This window comes from Canis lupus, chromosome 18 (assembly GCF_003254725.2).
Source record: "Canis lupus dingo isolate Sandy chromosome 18, ASM325472v2, whole genome shotgun sequence".
Classification (NCBI taxonomy): Eukaryota; Metazoa; Chordata; class Mammalia; order Carnivora; family Canidae; genus Canis; species Canis lupus.
In genome coordinates this window covers 9,450,520-9,471,180 of record NC_064260.1, presented here as the reverse complement: position 1 = coordinate 9,471,180, position 20,661 = coordinate 9,450,520, and the positions used below count along the sequence as shown (strand labels likewise).

At 39.1% G+C, this 20,661-nt stretch overlaps 1 protein-coding gene across 2 annotated transcripts in view; it reads left to right on the top strand.

The window, feature by feature from the left end:
- The window catches only part of SUGCT (succinyl-CoA:glutarate-CoA transferase), a 713,960-nt gene that overhangs the window by 287,668 nt on the left and 405,631 nt on the right, over positions 1 to 20,661 (top strand). For both annotated transcript variants that reach the window (XM_025449593.3, XM_025449590.3), the window contains one exon: positions 16,321 to 16,392. In XM_025449593.3, the coding sequence (XP_025305378.1) occupies positions 16,321 to 16,392 (72 nt within the window). The remainder of the gene's footprint in view (positions 1 to 16,320; positions 16,393 to 20,661) is intronic.

Here is a 20,661-nt window from a genome sequence, read left to right as displayed (position 1 = left end):
ATTTGAAGATCTTGTGATTCTACTCTGCTTTTCATTGTTGCTTCCAATTCCAGCTAGCCCATGGTAGCTTATTTCTGTGTATATTGTATAATATTGGATTATAGGCTCAAATACAACTGGACTTTTTCAGTGAAAATCCCCCTCAGTTTGAATTGAGGGTTTCCTTCTAAGTAGGATTTGTATGTATTTCTTGCATAGTACCCAAAGACAGTAAAAAGCAAGGATCTGTTTTTTGTTCATTTTTTGGCTTTTGCAATCCACACTTTTACTGATAAATTTGTACCTCTTTAAGGAAAAGCCATGAGTAGGATTATTCAGGTGAGTCTTTTTTTCTCTCCCTGTTTCTTATTAATGGATCTTTTTCATTTGCACTCTTACTGATAGAATAGAACTTTATGTGTCCCAGCTTTATGAGGGTGTTTCCTTGCTGCAGTATCCCAATTTGTCTCTGTCTTGGTTTAGATGATAGTAACGTAGTTCAGTTTTGATTACCAGCTTTTGTTTTTAAGATTTTATTTATTTATTCATGAGAGACACAGAGAGAGAGGAAGAAAGAGGCAGAGACACTGGCAGAGGGAGAAGCAGGCCCCATGCAGGGACCCTGACGCAGGACTCCATCCTTGGACTCCAGGATCATGCCCTGGTTGGAAGGCAGGCACTAAACCGCTGAGCCACCCAGGGATCCCCATGATTACCAGCTTTGATTAATTTAGTTCAAGAGCTTGGAGGTGGGTTGATATTAGAAAGAGAATTCCTAAAGAAGTTATGGTTGAATCTCTGTGAATGAATGAGGTCACAGAGCCAAAGAATAAAGAGGAGGAAGAGAGGTCAGCTGAGGAGAAAAGCTCAGGAAAAGCCACAGAGCAAGGGGTTGGGGTGGGGTGGGAGGCTGGAGTCTGAAGGAAGTTAGATTGTGTCATTTCTCCTTATGGTAAAATGGGAGGTTTGGGGACAAGTTGATAAAGATAGGTGAGGACTTTGTGAAAAAAATTTGTGATTAAGATGTCACTTACAAGTAGTTTTGCTGGTGTTCTGGGACAAGCACCATCCCAAGGACAGAAGGAAGGAATGAATAGTAGGGAAATGGAAGCAGAGAGGGATTACTATCTGATAAGGAAAATAATCTATTGCATATATTGAAGATAATTAAAAACTAAATTTTATTTTATTATTTTTTTCAGTGCAGTATAATTAACATTGAGTGCTGTATTAGTTTCAGGTATAAAACATAATGATTCAACAATTCTATATATAACTCAGTGCTTACCACGATAGGTGTAGTCACCTGAATTTTAATTTTGCAACATTTAGCATGGTTCTTAAAGCATTTAAACTATTTGGTCTTTACAAATGCCATTCTCTGCTCAGAAAACCTGATTTACAAGATTTCAAGGTCATTTAAAAAATTAAATTACCCCATCTAAATGATTAGCTATCATATTTTTAAAAACTGAGCTTATTGGGTAGAAAATATGGATTAAGGTAAAATTTTTCTCTTGGCATTTAGCCAAAGCCTTTATTTAAGGCCTTGTATAAAATCGCCAGCATAGTTTATCCATGAGGGGATAATATTAAATCAGACTTTAAGTAAATCAATTAATTTGTGAAACTAACCCTAAAGAAAACGAAAGATCACACTCTGTAGATTCTTCTTTGCTCCTATATAGATCTGATGGGTTCCCTGGTCCCTTTCAAATGTCCCAAGTTTCTCAAATTTATTTGAGTGAAGAAATGAAAAAGTGTGTGTGTGTGTGTGTGTGTGTGGTACTGAGAGAGAAAAATAGAGAGAAAGTTGTTAGTTATTAACACTTATGGAACAGTGTTTTGTGGACTTAATTTGGGAAATACTAGTTTAAAATCTTTAGTAAAAAAAAAGTTTCCAGTAAGTATAAGGACCAACTATATATCAGTCCCTGTGCTAGGCATATAGACATTGAGTCCATGAGACCTAGCCTTCTTGTTCTCTACTCCCCCAAAACTCTCCTATGCAAGGGAAGTCCAGTCTCATATTGATCGTGAATTTGCATCATTTAGCACAGTTTAGGAAATCAATGATTAAGTCTATTTGCTTCCAACAAACAGAAATGCAATAAAACTAATTCTGATAAATAGAGATGAAGTGAATAAAGGGGAGGTTATTTATTTTAAGGCTATAGAGATTTTGCAGAAACAGAAGTATAATCTAGTTTCATGAGAATTGGGGTACTATCTGACATGGAACAGTTGCTTGGTTTGTATCTGTTTCTTTTGTGTAGTCTGGTCTTTTGTCTCAGTTGTAGTTTTTTTGAGGCTTTCTTACTTACTTAAGCCTAATATGGTCATCTCAGCCCCACCTCCATGTGGCATTTTGAATTCTCAAGTTGATGTAATTGATTTCTGTCCAGTGAATCTATTAGCTGGCTTGGGAATGGTATCCACACTATTCTAGTCACCAGAGATGAGGGATGGTCAGCCACGTGAAGTATGGAGCTGCTTCTTCAAGTGGGATGGAGTGGAAATTAGACATACTTAATGCAGTTGGGATGGATTGTAGCGTTTGAAGACACAGGGATTCTGTTATTATACATAAAAATTCATATGCAGAATAAGTTTCCACCTTCATTTAGAGAACGTGAATTCCAAAGGAACTAAAATATAACAGTTATTCAAATAGATAAACTCTAAAAAAAAAAAACAGAATCTCCTGTTACCTTTGACTTTTTAGCTAATATAACCTGTTTATGTTGGCAGGGATGCACAGAAGTGCCACATATCTTCTCTTAAGTGCTTATGGGGACCAGAAAGGAATTGCTGTTTTCTTCATCTTCCAACGTACTGCAAGGGCTAACTGAAAATTCTTCTCAGGTTGTTTGTAAGAATCTGTGCTGTTAAGTTGCTTTGGAAGGGACAGCCTCCTAGTTGGTCTAAATTTTGATGCAAAAGACTCTTCTGCAATACTCCCATGATCTCAGTCATGGTGTCTGTGTCCCTGTAAGTACAACTCTTTTGGATCATCAGTTATCGGAACAGGAATGTGCAGAACCATATTCAGAGTGCTTCTTGTTTTTTTTTCCTGTGGTTGTCATGAAATGTAAATGGTTGAAGTGCATTTTGAGATTTCTGGTCTCTAATGGTTTAGCCTGACTCCTTCTGTTGGACAAGAGAACATTCTCCCCTGTTTCTTATAGCCATGCACAGAAGAGTCTACTGACCCTTCCATCGACAGATTCAGGCTTGACTTGGTAGCCAGTTGCATGAGGACTTGAGACAAGAAGTAATTAATCCGTGCTCAATCCTAACAATTTTGCCTTATGATTATTAGTTTTCAGGGAGATAATTTATTGAACATTTAACCTTCAAAGATTCTGGCTTCTAATACAGTTCTTCCTCACTCTACAGTGGCAATTGATCATTTTGGTATCTACCTTAATCTCACATATGTGTAGGATGGCCTAAGTCAGGCTCTCACGTCCTGATCACTCAGAGAAGGAGTAAGTCCTTTAAGGAACCAGTCCAGACCCTGGAATACGGCAATCTCAAAAAAATCCAAATAGCCACTTGTAGCCTACCACCTTTTCTGTCACTTTTCTTAGTTAGAAACATCTACAGATATTTAAGACAGAGCTTCCCCCTGCACTTTTCCTAATCTTTGAGTTGGCCTGTTTTATATACTTGGTTATCCCATGAGGACTACATTTTACCTCTTCCTGTGAGCTAGCAGGGCCCTCCTAAAGTGCTTATTCTCCGCTGTGTAAGCTGAGTAGCATCCCATGATCTTTAGGCCAAGCCTAAGGTTGTTTTGAGAACCTGTATAGTTTGATTCCAAACCTCTGTACAGGAACCCATTTTATATTGGGTGGAAAATAAATTTCAATTCCAGTCCATGTCCAATTATTTGGTAGTAGGTATCTGGAGTGTTTGTTAGAACGAATACTAAAGATGATCCTGTATGCTGCAAGACAGAGTACTAGAGTTACACAACAACATCTGCCTTGGTTCCTGGATCGGGGAGATGATGATGGAATTGGTGGCTGGAGGTAGTGGCAGTATGAGTGGATCCTTGCCCAATGTGAGATGCTAGGAGATCTCTCCTCACCATCTGGCAGGATGGTGCAAGCAACTTCCTTGCCTTCAAACATCATGATGGGTTTAGAAACCCTTGGCTCTGAGTATTAGGGAGATAAGGGAAGAGACCTTTCAGCCAACTAAATGACCTCTGAAAAGGGAGGTCATGGGCTAGATTTTGACCATGGAAAGGAGGAGAGGTACTTAATTAGAGGGACTAAGTCCTGCATTGTACCAAATACAAGGTGTATATTCTCCAGCTCCCCTTGAACTTAATCTTCACCTTTAAATTTAAGCAATCATTTGTGAGGAAGGAAGTTTGTTGTGAGAATTGATTCTTAGTATGTTTGCCATTCTCAGTACATGCCCATCTTTGAGTCCTGGACACTTCCTCATCTCTTCTATTTCACACTGCCCAGCTTTGCCACCATTCTTTTGGTATAGTGAGTAATAATTCCCGAATTGCCTGTGATTTAACATTAATACATTGGCCTAAATTTAACAAAATGTATGAAGGACCTAGCATGCCAGGTATTGTCCTGGACATTAGGTGTAACTACACTGGGCTCTACATTCTTGTCTTCCAGCCAGACTCCCATGCTCATCACAGGTAACTCTCCTTGCTTCGTATGTTTTTGTTCAAAGGCTTGGGCTTCTGCTTATCCTCTATCCCTGAGCTTCTCATCTAGTTACCTGTCTGGTTTCTGTCCCTCTACCTTTTATTTTCACAATTTCTTGTGTGGGAATTTGGAGGAAACTCTCTGAGCTTCTTTCCCATAACTGGGACCCTGAGGCCTCTGTCTCTACATCTTGGTGGCCATCTACCTACTGTGGAACTTTCAGGAATTATTCTGTCAGAATTTCTCACCCTTCCCCTATCTATACCTTTATACTTTATGTTGCTGACTGCTTTCCTGAACCATGCTTATTCAAACTTTCCATGCTCTGGGCTGAAATTTTGCTACCAACTGGACCTGTTCCCCACCACCTCTTCAGCTCTAGTGGACAGTTCTAATGTCAGGGCTTTCCTCTAGCCCTGTTCCTATTGTGTGTGCCCTATGTCTTGTCACTGATAAATACTGAAATATGATGGCATTAAATTATGTTTGGAAAATCTTATTAGCAAGCCACTCTATAATCCACGTTAGAATAATTTTATTGTAATTAGAGTGAATATCCTTTTCTAGCTTGATTTTTTGCTTGAAAGTGACATCTTGAATAAAGTTCTGGTCTATGAATGCTTGAATCAGTCTGAGATAAATGTAGGCTTGCTATCAGAAATAATATTTTCATGGATGGCACCTAACGATGGGATGGGACTGTGATTGTTGTAACATGTTTGAGATAAAACAAAGCACTTTTCAAAATGCTTAACAAGGAGGTACCTGATTTTAGTTCAGGTCATGATCTCAGGGTTGTGAGATCAAGTGCCATATCAAGCTCCACGCTGGGCATAGAATCTGCTTGAGACTCTCTCTCTCCCCCTGCCCACCCCCACTCCCCATTCTCTTTGTCAAAAAAAAAAAATTGCTTAACACAGTCAAGGAATTTTTACCTTAAAGTGCTCCTGAAAAATCAATGTGGACTCAATTCAGGATTTTTATGTTGCTTGCCATTAAATAGTAGGTGCTTTTGGTAGGCTATTTCAGATAATCTGGCTTATTATTTTTTATAATGAAATCAATTCAGGATCATCAAAACCAGTTTCTGGCACATACCTTCCAGGAAAAATGACACCACGTGCCATTTTACATTGCGTCCAGGGTGCACGATTACTGCCTTTTTGAATAACAGCGGGCTTTCATGACAGAGGACTTCTTTTGTAAGAAAAATAATAATCATTGACAGTTTGTGAAGAATAAAAAAATCAAGACAGTTTCCATTTTCTTTTTTGCCATTATCTCTATATCCGGTATCAGAAACTGCATGATTGAAGACCATTGATATGTTCGATTTGAAATGAAATTTAATTGATTGGAAGAACCCCAAGTATATTTTTGAATATTCACATTTCTTGTGGAATTGGAAAATCCCGGCCCGGATCTGGGGTTGCAGGAGACCAGCACATGATATCTCTTTCAAATCTATTCTAAAATTCAAGGCAAGGGTTTGTATTTAGAAATAGGTCTACAAAATGGCTTATTCATGATGACGAAAAGTGTGCAAAGCCAAATAGTTGGAAGGCTAGATTAGGGACTCCTGGCCTCACTTACCACTTGTTGCGCGGTTCCATCCCATCGATGACACTGTTCTTGAGTTATAAGCAGTTTGTGCCTCATTGCCATCTGGCTCAGCCAGCTTCAGCACCATAAGGTGAACTGAACTGTTTGTGGTAGGAAATAGTGCTCTATATTTGTCACGATGTACTAGCACAGACCCAAAGTCAGTAACTGCTTGACATTCCAGAAAACATTCTCATGGCAGTGAGTTAAACTTCAGGGAATGTCTTTTTCCAGTGGATGATGAAGTCATTTAGCAACAGTTACCTTTTGTGGAAGAAAATCTTGTTAAAAATTAGGTAGCCCCCGAGGCCCGGGAGTTTGTGCTCTTGTTTTTGAAGTTGACACACTACCCATTGTATGTACTTTATTTAGACTGGAGGAAATACTGATGTATCAATATGGTAGCTTAAGAGGGTGACGCAGAAACTTTCAGTTTTATTTTATTTTTTTCATTTTCCATGTGACCATCTGATACATTGAGTTGGTGCAGAACTTCTAGATGTCTTTCTGTGGTTTTATATGTAGCCAGCTCAGTAGCTAAGAGGTCATCCATCCAGGTAGCATGCCTGGAAGCTGGCAAAGCAGAGCATCTAGGAAGTAATAGACACTTGCAAGAGTAATGGGAATTCCAGATTGACCCTCTTATTTCTCTGATTTCATGTCTGCTCAGTATTCTCTACTCTTCTATTTTATATTGCCACCCATCAGGCTCTCAGGTGGGGTCCCCTTTTATGTCTGAAACTGCTCTAACCAGATAACTCAACCTTGACTCCCTACGCTCTCTTGTCTTTACATATTTCCCAAATACCTTGTAATCTCTTGACCCATCAATATTTTTTATGTCTTAGAAACACCTCCTTCCCCAGGAGGGGAGTTATGTCATGACTAGAATGTGAAGAAAACCAGGCAGTTTCTGTGTGGTCTCCTCTACCAGTGACACTTGTCACCTTTGAATCAGCACAACTCACAGCGAGGAGCATTTCTTTCCTCAGGAATAATAAATCTGGTTTCCTAAGAGGAATGGCGTGGGTTTGGCCTCATCCTCTTAAAACTATAGACACTTGCCCCTGCTGCCCTCTCCCCTGTCATCTCATGCAGAAGCAATGGTTTCTTTTCTCCTGAGGCCTGAACTCCTTCTAAGAGAAACACCCCAGCCATGAGAGTTTGTAGCCCAATTCAATGCTTTTGATGCGAGTTCTCCCTGTGTTGGAAAGCCTGCTAGCAGTTTGTGTACGTGGCGTGTTGTCACTTATCTTGTTCGGTATGGAGAGTGAGACAACTAAGGAAATGAGAGGAGAGAGAGGGGAGACATTTGTAGAGTGGACGAGGGCTCAAGAGTCAGGATCTAAGGGCTTAGAATACAGTAGGAACTCCTTTTAGGTAGCATGTAGTATATTATTAATTAAATAATTACTGTTAATTACTGTTAATAAATGATTAAATAATTATTAAATGATCAATAATAATGCTATTCATTGAGTCCCTACCTTTTAGCAGCAGCGAGTCTATGGCTCTTACACTGTGACTCTCACATCCCACTGAATCTGCATTCACTTCAACTGAATGAGACATTTTACATCCTAACCATCCATCATCTCCTGTTCTTCCACCGACATGTACAACCACTCCATCATGACTGTTCTTTGACTTCATCAGGATTTCTTTTTTTTTTTTAAATATACTTTTTAAATTTTTTATTTATTTATGATAGTCACAGAGAGAGAGAGAGGCAGAGACATAGGCAGAGGGAGAAGCAGGCTCCATGCACCGGGAGCCCGACGTGGGATTCGATCCCGGGTCTCCAGGATCGCGCCCTGGGCCAAAGGCAGGCGCCAAACCGCTGCGCCACCCAGGGATCCCTTCATCAGGATTTCTTATCCACTGACACCTCTGCCCTGTCGATAACGTCCTCCTATCTTTGCCACCTCCTTCCATATCCAGATAATCCATGGCTCATCATCCAGGAACATTTTGGCCAAGTTTTCTGATTTCCCTGCATCTATATGTTTTTGTTATTTATTAGTCAATGCAAATATCCATTTATTCTATGTCTGTAACTGTGAGATGATGGAGAATATCACTCAGTTGGGCTTTCAGCACAATTCTGTATATCTGGTCACTCTGCTGTCCCAGTCTCTTCAGTGATACATCAGAACTTAGCCACTCTTGGGTGCCCAGGTGATTCAGTCAGTTAAGGGTCTGCCTTTGACTCAGGTCATGATCCCAGGGACCTGGGATCGAATCTTGCATTGGGCTTTGCAGGAAGTCTGTTTCTTCCTCTCCCTCTGCCTGCCATTCCCCCCTGCTGTGTGCTTGTGTACCCTCTCTGTCAAATAAATAAATACAATTCTTAAAAAAAGAAAAGAACTTAGCCACTCTTTTCAATCCAATATGTCCCAACCCTACTCTCAGTTGATGACCTCACTCCTTATTTATAAGAAAGTAGAAGCAGCTAGAGGGAACTTCCTCAGCTCCCCACCACCAAACCAAACATGGTGCCGGCCGACATGTGCTCATTCTGTCTTCTCAGTGCTGTGCTTATTCTTCTCCTTCCCAACCAGGTTTCTTAAATAGATGTTCTCATGTGCTCTCCCCATTCCCTGTTACTTAGTCCTTGATTCACTTCAAAGTTCATCTGGTCCACACTGTGACACCAGAACAGCATTGCTGAGGTAATGAATAACTACTTTGGTGGCATTCTTTGGTCCTCCTCTTAGACTAGTGGCTAACTCCTCTTCTACTTGGACTTGAGATGAGGGTGACCTTCAGATTCATCCCCCAGCTCCCCCCACCTCCTTTTTCCCTATTCTACAGTTGAACTCTCTTCCCAAATGACTTCATCTATGTGATGGCTTCCGTTACAGATTATAATGAATGACTCTCAGGTTTCATCTACAGTTCAGACTTTCATCTGCTCTTCAAATTCTGTTCCCTTGGAATTTCCAAAGGAGTATTTCAAAAGCTCCTCAGTAACCTAAATGTCACCCATGACATCTTGCTCTCCCCCAGTCTTCAGCTTTTGACCATCACATTCAAGTCATTACCAACGATAGCAGATTTTACCAGCTAAATCTTTTCTAAAAGTTTTTATTTTTGTTTCAGTTAATTAACATAAAGTATTATATTAGTTTCAGGTGTATAATATAATGATTCAAAAACTCCATATATCACCTACTGTTCCTCATGACAGGGGCACTCCTTAAACCCCTTCTTCACCCATTCTGCACCTCCCTCCCCTCTGGTAACCATCATTTTGTTCTCCATAGTTAAGAGTCAGTTTCTTGGTTTGCTTCCCCCTCTCTCTTTTTCCCTTTGCTCATTTGTTTTGTTTCTTAAATTCCACATATGTGTGAAATCATACAGTATTTGTCTTTCTTTGACTTATTTCACTTAGCATTATACTCTTTAGCTCCATCCATGTCATTGTAAATGGCAAGGTTTGATTCTTTTTTATGGCTGAATCATTCATTGTGTGTGTGTGTGTGTGTGTGTGTGCACACACGTGTGCGCCATATCTTCTTTTTTTAAAGATTTTATGTTTTATTTGAGAGAGAGCAAGAGTGTGACAGATCACAGAGGGAGAGGAAGAGGGAGAAGCAGACTTGCTGCTGAACAGGGAATCTGATGTGGGGCTCAATCTTAGGGCTCTGGGATCATGACTTGAGCAGAAGGCAGACACTTAACTGACTAGCCCCCCAGGCACCCCATGCCATATTTTCTTTATCCATTCATCAGTTGATGGGCATTTGGGCTGCTACTGTAATTTGGCTATTGTAAATAATGCAGCTCTAAATATTTATTGAATCTCTTTCTTTCCATCTCTGATGTCAGGGCCCGAAACTAATACACCATCACTTAAAAAAAATTAAACTTAGGGCAGCCTAGGTGGCTCAGTGGTTTGGCACTGCCTTCAGCCCAGGGTGTGATCCTGGAGACCTGGGATCGAGTCCCATGTCGGGCTCCCTCCATGGAACCTGCTTCTCCCTCCTGAGTCTCTGCCTCTCTCTCTCTCTCTCTGGTCTCTCATGAATAAATAAATAAAATCTTTAAAAAAAAACTAAACTTATTTTTTTGAGATAATTGTAGATTCATATATATTTTAAGAAATAATACAAATGGATCTTGTGTACCCATTACCAAATTGACTCCATTAGTAACATTGTACAAAACACACTGTACAATATCACAGTCAGGATATTGATATTGACATAGTCAAGATACAGAACATTATCATCGTAACAAAGATGCTTCCTGCTGTCTTTTTTTTTTTTTAAGAAAAAAGAAATGTTAGTTTTTAGAGCAGTTTTAGGTTCAGAAAAAAATTTAACAGAAGGTACAGAGATTTTCCGTACACCTCCTTCCCTACACATGCACAGCCTCCCCCCAATATCAACATCCCTCACCAGAGTGTTACATTTATTGTAATTGACATACCTACACTGACTTAGTATAATCATCCAAAGTCTGCAGTTTACATTAAAGTTCACAACACACATCTCGGTGTTGTGCGTTCCGTGGGTTTGGACAAATGTATAATGACATGTAGACATCATGGTGGTATCATACAGAGTATTTTCACTGCCCTAAAAATCCAGTATGTTCTGAGTATTTATCTCTTCCTCCTCCCAATCCCTGGCAACCACTGATACTTTCAGTGTCTCTATAGTTTTGCCTTTTTCAGAATGTCATAAAGCTGGGATCATACAGTATGTAGTCTAAAAGCTTGGCTTCCTTTATTTAGTAATATGCATTTAAGGGGATGCCTGGGTGGCTCATCAGTTTGGCGCCTGCCTTCGGCCCAGGGAGTAATCCTGGGGTCCTGGGATCGAGTCCCACGTCAGGCTCCCTGCATAGAGCCTGCTTCTCCCTCTGCCTGTGTGTCTCTCATGAATAAATAAATAAAATCTTTAAAAAAGTAATATGCACTTAAGATTCCTCCATGTCTCTCATGGCTTGATAATGCCTTTCTTTCTAGTGTGGAATAATTGCATTGTCTGAATATTTATTTACTCATTTTTTTTTTTATTGGTGTTCAATTTACTAACATACAGAATAACACCCAGTGCCCGTCACCCATTCACTCCCACCCCCCGCCCTCCTCCCCTTCTACCACCCCTAGTTCGTTTCCCAGAGTTAGCAGTCTTTACGTTCTGTCTCCGTTTCTGATATTTCCCACACATTTCTTCTCCCTTCCCTTATTTTCCCTTTCACTATTATTTATATTCCCCAAATGAATGAGAACATATAATGTTTGTCCTTCTCCGACTGACTTACTTCACTCAGCATAATACCCTCCAGTTCCATCCACGTTGAAGCAAATGGTGGGTATTTGTCATTTCTAATAGCTGTATTTATTTACTCATTTACTTACCAAAGGACATCTCCTTCTCAGTCCGTTACTTGACTACTTCCTTAGTGTTTTCTTCTGACCATGCTTTCTCATATTTTGCAATATGGATGGACCACAAATTTTCCAGATTTTCAGCTTCTACTTCCTTTTTCCTCAACAATTCTTTTAGTAATCTCTTTTTTTCACATTGTACTATAAGCAGTCAGAAGGAGCAAAGCTGTATCTTCAACATTTTGCTTAGAATATCTTCAGCGAAATACCTAATTTCATCACTTGCACAGTCCTACCTTCCACAGAACATTAGAGCATGAACACAATTCAGTTCAGTTCTTTGTCACTTTATAACAAAGATTGCCTTTCCTCCAGTTTCCAAACACATGTTCCTTATTTCCATCTGAGACCTCATCAAAATGGCCTTTCCTGTCCATATTTCTAAACTTTCTGTTTGGCATTCCTTATGTTTCTCTGAGAAGATTGAGACTTTCTCTACAGTTCTCCTCTTTTCTCTCTGAGCTCTCAATAGCTCAGAACAGGCTGTTCACAGCAATGTAGACTTTTTTCTAGCATGAACCTCAGATCTCTCCCAGCCTCTACCTGGTTCTAAATAGCTTGCACATTTTTTGATATTTGTTATAGCAGCACCCCACTTCTCAGTACCAATTTCTTAATCCATTTGTGCTGCTATGAAGAATAGAATAGTCTAGGTGGCTTAAACAACAGACATTTATTTCTTACAGTGCTTGAGGCTGGGAAGTCCAAGATCAAGGCACCGCACCAGCAATTTGTTATCTGGTGAGGACCTCCTTTGAGTTTCACAGATGGCCATGTTCTTGGCCTGTTAATCTTAAAAACAAAATTGTCATTTATTTTTCTAGCAAAAATGGGTTTATTTGGGAATAACAGAGAACTGCAACTCAGGACATGAAGCTATGGCAAAACCATAGACAAGTTCAACCAAAAAGGGAGAGGAATGTTATTCTATGGAGATTAAGGAGGAGGTTGGGAGGGTTTGTTTCGAGTGAAAGTCCTTTGAGGAAAAGCAAGAGTTCAAGGTGTTGATGGTTTCTCATTGGCTGGGTTGCAGGGGCAGATGATTTCTTGTAGAGGATTTAATGGACAGGTAGCCCTTGAATAACATGGGTTTGAACTGTCTGTACAGTCCACTTATACTTGGAAATTTTTCATTAAGTATAGCACAGTACTATAAATGTATTTTCTCTTCCTTATGACTTTCTTCATAACATTTTATTTTCTCTAATATCCTTTATTATTAGAATATGGTATAGAATACATATAAGATATAAAATATGCTAATTGACTATTTGTGTTACTGGTGAGGCTTATGATCAACAATAGGCTATCAGTAGTTAAGCTTTTTTAAATTAAATTTTATTTATTTATTCATGAGAGACACAGAGAGAGAGGCAGAGACATGGACAGAGGGAGAAGCAGGATCCTTGCGGGGAGCCTGATGTGGGACTTGATCCCAGGAGTCCAGGATCATGACCTGAGCCAAAGGCAGACACTCAACCACTGAGTCACCCAGGCATCATAGTTAAATTTTTGGAGAGTCAAAAGTTATATGTGGATTTTCAGGTGTGGATTGGGGCATTGGCACTGTTCATGGGTCAAGTGTACATATTTTCCTGTGGAATCGATCATTCTTTCCTGTTGATGATTTTCCTGTTGGGGTCTGTAATCGACAGTTCTTGTAATTGACACCGAGTCATAGGACTTTTCCTTCTAGTCTCCTGACTCCACTTTAGTGAGGTTTCCCTTTCTTAATTTCCACACTCCGAATACCATCATACTGGGGTTAGAATTTCAACATGTGAAGCTTGGGGAGACGTAATTATTCAGTCTTCAGCCAACAGTATTTTTTTTTTTAAGTTTTTATTTAAAACATATTCATTGAATAAACACTGTAATAATAGTAACAGGGAGCAAGTAAGTGTTTAAAGAACCCAATCTTACCTTCATCCTTATAAATCTATTTGGTAATCTTTAATTGAGTTTGGTGGCTCAGCTACTATTCAATCTTCATTTTCCTATAATCATTAACTAGTTCTCTCCTCAAAATTTTGAAAGTTGTATATTGGTAAGCATATATTTCATGGTATAGTTAAGGCTTAAAGGAAGAAACACGTCTTTATTAATTAAAAGGAAATGAGGATCTCTCAAAATGTAAACTTGCTGAATATCACGTCATTAATCTAAAATTTTGAAAATCTTTTCTTACATTATACTTGATAACACACATTGTTACTTCACGTTGCTTATCTACTCCCCAACTCAGTTTTTCTTGGAAAAACTGCAACCAAACCAAACTCAACACCCGAGCGAACAGTCTACCTGTGTACCTTCATAGTTATCAATAGTTTGTTGAGACATCTCTGCTCAAGATCTTTTGCCCCTCACTCACATCTCCATTGCAAATTCCCTTTCTATAGTTTGAGAAACACTATTGCATTATTTATAACACTAACTTTGCATTTCGCTGTGAACAGGGATCATGTGTTATCTTTTTAGTAGCATTCATTACCAAATCAAGCAAAAATGTAAATAGAATAAACCCTATTATAGTGTTTTGCTTGAGATCCATTTTAACCACAATTCTATTATATGGAAGCAGGTGTCTGAGAGATTCATTGCATTTTATAACCACTTATTCATTGCCTAACATTTTTCAGGTATCATGTTAGGCCTAGCAGGAGAATAAAAAGAAAACCTACAAACTACCAGCTTCAATCTCCCAGCACCGCACAGCAGGACTTTCTGTGATGACAGAAATGCCCTTCATCTGTGCTGATACGGCTGCTACTAGCCACCTGTGGCTATTGAGTGCGTGACACGTAGCTAGTGTGTCTGTGGAGCTGTTTCTTAATAACATCTCTATTGGAATATAATTCACATGTCACATAATTCGTCCATTTAAAGTGTAGAATTCAGTGATTTTTAGTGTATTCGCAGAATTGTCCAACCATTACCACAATTTTAGAACATTTTCATCACCCCCACAAGAAACCGAGTACTCATTAGTAGTCACTCCCCAAATTCTCCCAATTTTGTCAGCCCAGTGTGGCTGCTAATCTTTCTATCTCTGTGGATTTGCCTATTTTGGACATTTCATACAAATGCAAACACTATGTGGTCTTTTGTGACCAGCTAATTTAATTTTAGTTTATTTAAATTCAATAGCCACATGTGGCTAGTGGCTACCATTAGAAGCAAGTGTAGTGAAAGACCACATACAGATCCTTAAGGAATGCTGAAGGCTAAGGAGAAAATAATCCTAAAAAGGGGGGCATGGAATACAGGTGGAATACAGGTCAGAGAGATATTAGACATGGACTCAGATGGATCCTAGAGATAAGACGGGTTCCTGGAGGAAGGGATGGTTAACAGTACCAATTAATGAGGTCAAGAAAGAATAGTTTCAGTGTAGTGATAGAATAAGTATCTTGATGACAGACGGCATTGGAATGTGGTGTTCATGAAGAAATACAGGCAGGTGGAATTTTTATATCATTTAGAGATGGAGGAGAGGAAGAAAATTTCAAGATAGCTTGAGAAAGGCATCAGGACTGATGGAAATTTTGTTTTCTTGCTGCTTATATTGTTAGTGTAGCCACAAGCCTAAATGTAGGCAGAAAAAAAGGGACCCAGTGGGAATGAAGAGATTAAAAATGATTGAGCAGGGTTCTGAAGGATATGAGTGAAGGTGGGAACAGGCTTAGCATAGGAGCAAGCCCTGGCAAAGAAGATAGAAGTCATCTATCTCAGAGACAGGAATAAGTGAAGAAAGAGTAGGTGAAAATACAGAACAATTTTTACTTAGGAAGGAAACTTACAGGAACTCCTTTACTTAAGGAAAGTGGGACTAAGGCCTTCTGACGGTAAAGTTTGGGTCCTCCAACCAGCACTGTGATCATATGTGGAGAAGGGAGTTCTACAGAGGACCTAGGACTCTGGTATTCTTGTTACTGCTCAAACGAATATGGCTCCTAGAAGCAGCAAACATTTTCAGGTACATAAAACCACATGAGGTGCAGAGATCCAGATGTGTCCATTGTCACTTACTGAAAAGTGATAATTGTCCAAGAGTTTACATCTGAGATCTTCAAAGACAAAATGTATCAGCTTACCCATCTTCTCTTTCTCCTTCTCCTCATTTCCTTCCTTCCTTCCTTCCTTCCTTCCTTCCTTCCTTCCTTCCTTCCTTCCTTCCTTCCTTCCTTCCTTTTATTCTTCTTACACTTTATAGAAAGCAATGTACCTTCTTGGTCTTTGCCCTCCATGGAGAACTGGAAACAAACAAAACACAAAAGTTTAGAAAAGCCCAACAGTAATCCATACTATAATCAATATAGAATTTCATATTATGCTAATATAACAAAACTGATTTAGTTTAGTATTTTCTTTATTTTTCCAAGCCACTCATGCAGTGTTACAACAGCTGGTAAAAGAGCCAAGAAGTGCTTTGAAAATCCCAAATGAAAATAACTATGCAAATATAAGAGCAAAATATACTAATTGATTGATATGGATTTTATTAATAATGTTGCTTTAGAGCATACTTTCTATATAGAACTTTTAGAAATTAAAGCTAACTTGTGGTATTTTTAATATATAAAATTATATATTTATATACGTATGTATGTATATATGTATGTATGTATGTATTAATTAATTTATTTATTTTAGGCTTTTAAAACCAAGGATGGATTTCTTGTGGTTGGAGTAGGAAATAACCAACAGTTTGCTACTGTGTGCAAGGTAATGTGTAATCCCTGGGATAGGCAGATGATCTGTGCAATAACTCACTTTGTACAAAGCCAGGAAAGTTCACTTTTGCCTAGAACAATGTTGTTAAGTTTATCGCCAACTTAAGACCACCTGCCTTCACCCTTAACAGTGTGCCCTTTTTATACTCATAAGTGCTAAGGACATGGTCTGAATTAGCATTCTGCCTTTTTTTTTTTTTTTTGAGGTACCTGGCTGTATTCTGAAATGTACTATAGTACATAGTAGTCTCAATTATCCTCCAAAATGATCTATCAGTCCAGTGAAAAACAGGAAACAAAAATAATTCATTTTAAAGGGATTTTTAATACCAGGATATTTTTTCTTTTCACTTTCCTTTTTTTTAAAAAAAGATTTTATTTATTTATTCATGAGAAACACACACACGCGCACACACACACACACACACACACACACACACAGAGGCAGAGACACAGGCAGAAGGAGAAGCAGGCTCCCTGCAGAGAGAGCCCTACGTGGGACTTGATCCGGAGACTCTAGGATCATGCCCTGAGCTGAAGGCAGACACTCAACCGCTGAGGCACTTATGGATCCCCTTTTTTTCTTTATTCCCTCTGTAACAACCTGAGATCTAATTAGGCTCAAATATAATGTGATACCAAATTTATTATATTAACCCCTAGAAAACTAAACTTTTTTTTTCAAATTAGCCTTTGTTTAATGATTACCTTTCTGCAGAGTTCATGTTTTAAGTTATTAAGTTAATATTACATTAAAAATATTGCTTCTCAACAAGATTTTTATTTTATTTTTTTATATTTTAAAAAATGTTACTTATTTATTCATGAGAGACACAGAAAGAGAGGCAGAGACATAGGCAGAAGAAGCAGGCTCCCTCCAGGGAGCTTGATGTGGGACTTGATCCCAGAACCCCGGGATCATGCCCTGAGCCAAAAGCAGATGCTCAACCACTAAGCCACTCAGGTGCTCCTCTCAACAAGATTTTTTAAAAAGGCCTTGGAGTCACGTAAAATAATTTTATGTTGGAGATTTTAAGTTCTTGGCATCACTTAAAATTTTTTTGATGTTTTTACTACTTACCTAGATTTTTGGGGTTTTGTTTGTTTTTATTTAAGTCTTTAGGTTCCTATTTGCTTTTCCCAGTTCTAATCCCAGAAATCGAATCTAGCTTTAAAAAATGTATATAAGTTTTTCTTTTAATTTCTCTGACAGGTAGGGAGAGGTCTCACCTATTGAAGATGTTTTTTTTGATGGGGAGTTTATTTTCTTGTACTAATCACACATACCACTTACTCTGACTTTTCAGCTTCATTAAAGATGCCTGTGAATTCCTCAGGGGAACTTTATTTATTGCCGTTAACTTGTTATGTACAAAAATTATTTATTGCTGTGCCTCTTTTGTATGAACGGTTAATGAACACAGCTAAAAACCACAGTAAAGGGGTGGAAAGTACCGCAGAGAAGGTGACAAATGGAGCCCTTCTGCAGAAAGGGCTGGAACATCTGAGGTGGGAAAGAGGAGAGCTTTCATAGCGGTGACTCTGAGTAAGTGTAGAGAAAATCGATTCAAACATTTGATCTGGGATCAAAGAATCTTTATTATGAACGGTCAATGTTAAAAATATGAAACATACGGAAGCCGTTGCCTGTGAAGTCATTTGCGTACTCTAGCTGCAGAGATGTAAAAGCCAGTTCATTGCTATAAATGAGTACAGATTTTCTTCCTGGGCCATATGTTTTGGAGTTTTGTCTCTCCAGAGAGGGGGGTGGTGGATGGGGTGGGGGGGAGAAATTACTGGTTGACATATTCTTCACTGTTGAAAATAACTGTACTGAATTCGTTTTATTTTTGATTCATTACTGCTGATCAGTTTGAAACTTTTGAACTTCCTCATAAATATCCATAAGAACATTTTCTGAAAAAGATTTTTATTTCAAAGCAGAATATTTGCCATAAGTCTAAGTACTCAAATATGACTTATGGTGATGGTGTGTTATGATACATTTGTTTAAAAGTAGACCATCAGAGGGCCTTTGAGAATGGCATACATGACTTTGTTTCTCCATATGTGAGTGAGGAATGATAATCCCTCTTATAAGCCATTAAGACAATGTCTATCAAATTCTTTGAGATACTCAGAAGAAAAGTTTTATGTGCAGAGGATTTTTAATGTTATTCACGTCATTTACATCTTGAGCAAACATTGCAAGCTGATTGACTTTTTATATCCTTATGTGTAAACTGGCCCTAAGAACCTTTAACCTAAGAAAAACTATCCTTTTCCTTATTCCATACATAGTGGGTTTCTTCTAAGAATTTTTTTTGTTGTTGTTCAGATTTACCTTTTATTGAGGGGCTTGTCATTCAAACTGGCCTTATAGGAGATGAGGTCCCCAGTAAGTCCATCAGCTGATCTTTTTCCCAGTAAGGTCCATAATGAAAGATAGGGCAGCTCTCCCTCCTCGAGAGAAATACAGCAGTATTGTCTGTGATGAATGAGTAGAATTTACTTAGGCCTAATCTCTTTCCAAAATGGAATTTGATATACCAGCTGAATAATACTTCTTGGGGACGGGTCCTATTAAGGAGTTCTTATTGTCAGGAATTAGAGTGAGAACAAGAGCAATGGGTTCAAGGCTTGGGGTTCAGAAAAATCTTTCTGCATATAAAGTGAACCTTGGCTTACAGCAAATCCTATTTTATGTCTCTTAACATGATACAGAAGAGTAGGGAACATGAGCATATGTAAGCTATTTTAAGCTGATTGATGCCAACACTAATGGGTATTCCTATTTGAAGTACATTGACATCCTTTTAAAAGTCATTTAGACTGAGAGTTTCTTTTATTGGAGGCAATATGCATTGGTTCTCAACTTTAACATGCATAGGAAATCTCCTTGAGCCTCATTCCCAAAGATTTGGACTTAGTATGTCTGAGGTGGGGTACAGGAAACTTCAATTTTGATAAGCATTGTAGTTGATTTTGGAGCAGGTGGTCCGAGGACATTATAGCATAATTCCAAGGCATACTGTGAGCCTTGAAACTAGTCAGGTGACCTCTGGTCTGACACTTAATCTCTGCTAAGTTTCTGTGTTTTCCCAATAAAATGAAGATTAGAACACATAACTATGCTAACATATAACTTCTGGGGTTTTGTAAGAGTCAGAATGAATAAGTAGTAACATGCTCAGTCCAATCCTGGCTCACAGTATGTGCTTAATAAATGGCCTCTATAAAAATTAGGTTCGGAGATTCTGGTTCTGGGTAAGATAGAGTAAGCATACTTCTCCCTATCTCTCCCACTGAACACAGTGATAAAACCTGGAAGAGAATGTGTGGAGCATGTCTAGGGTGGTGCTGAAAAGTAAGTAGTAGGGAGAGAATTGAGGAAGAACACTAGAATTAAAAAAAAAAAAGAATAAAATACCTCTAGATCAGCAGTAAGTTTACCAGTCTTCTTTTTTTTTTTTTAAGATTTTATTTATTTATTCATGAGAGACACAGAGAGAGGCAGAGACATGGGCAGAGGGAGCCTGATGCAGGACTTGATCCCAGGATCCTGGGATCATGACCTGAGCTAAAGGCAGATGCTCAAGCACTGAGCCACCCAGGCTCAGTTGTCTCTACAATTATTTCCTTACATGGATACAGCACAGCCTAAAATGTAGAGTGGAAACTAGGAGACAGAGCTGAGCCCTAGGAGATACCCTTCTTTCCTGGAGTGAGGAGCCCAAAAGTGAGTTCTGATAGCAGAGAGAGTGTGGGAATCCTGCATCTTCTCTCCCTGTCTGTTTTCTTGAGTCCTATGCCACGAACAACCCTATAGTGGCAGCGGCAGATGAACAGGATCTATACAGGATCTAAACAGATCTAACAGGATCTGAGGAAGGAGAACTTTCCTCTTTATCTCTGAGCTGTAATCCCCCCAAATAGGTGGGTGAACCCTTGTTGCTTTTCCTCTGTCCTCCTATTGCTTGGCCTCCACCCTGGAAGTCAGCTAACCAACGGGGAGCCTCAGGGAACCTGAGAGAGCCCTCAGAGGGGGATGAGCTTCAGAAAGCCACCCTGGAAGGTGTTTGTGAACTCATGAGCTCACCCCTGAGCCACACATATGCTGATCTGATCCTAACCAGCACACCAAAGAAGTTGAGAAGGAAGTTTGTGAACAGATGACTGCCCAGGTGGCAGCGTGACCATCAAGTGGGGCACATCTGGGGCAGACTTGGACAGCACTGCCAGGGCTTCGGGAGTGGAACTA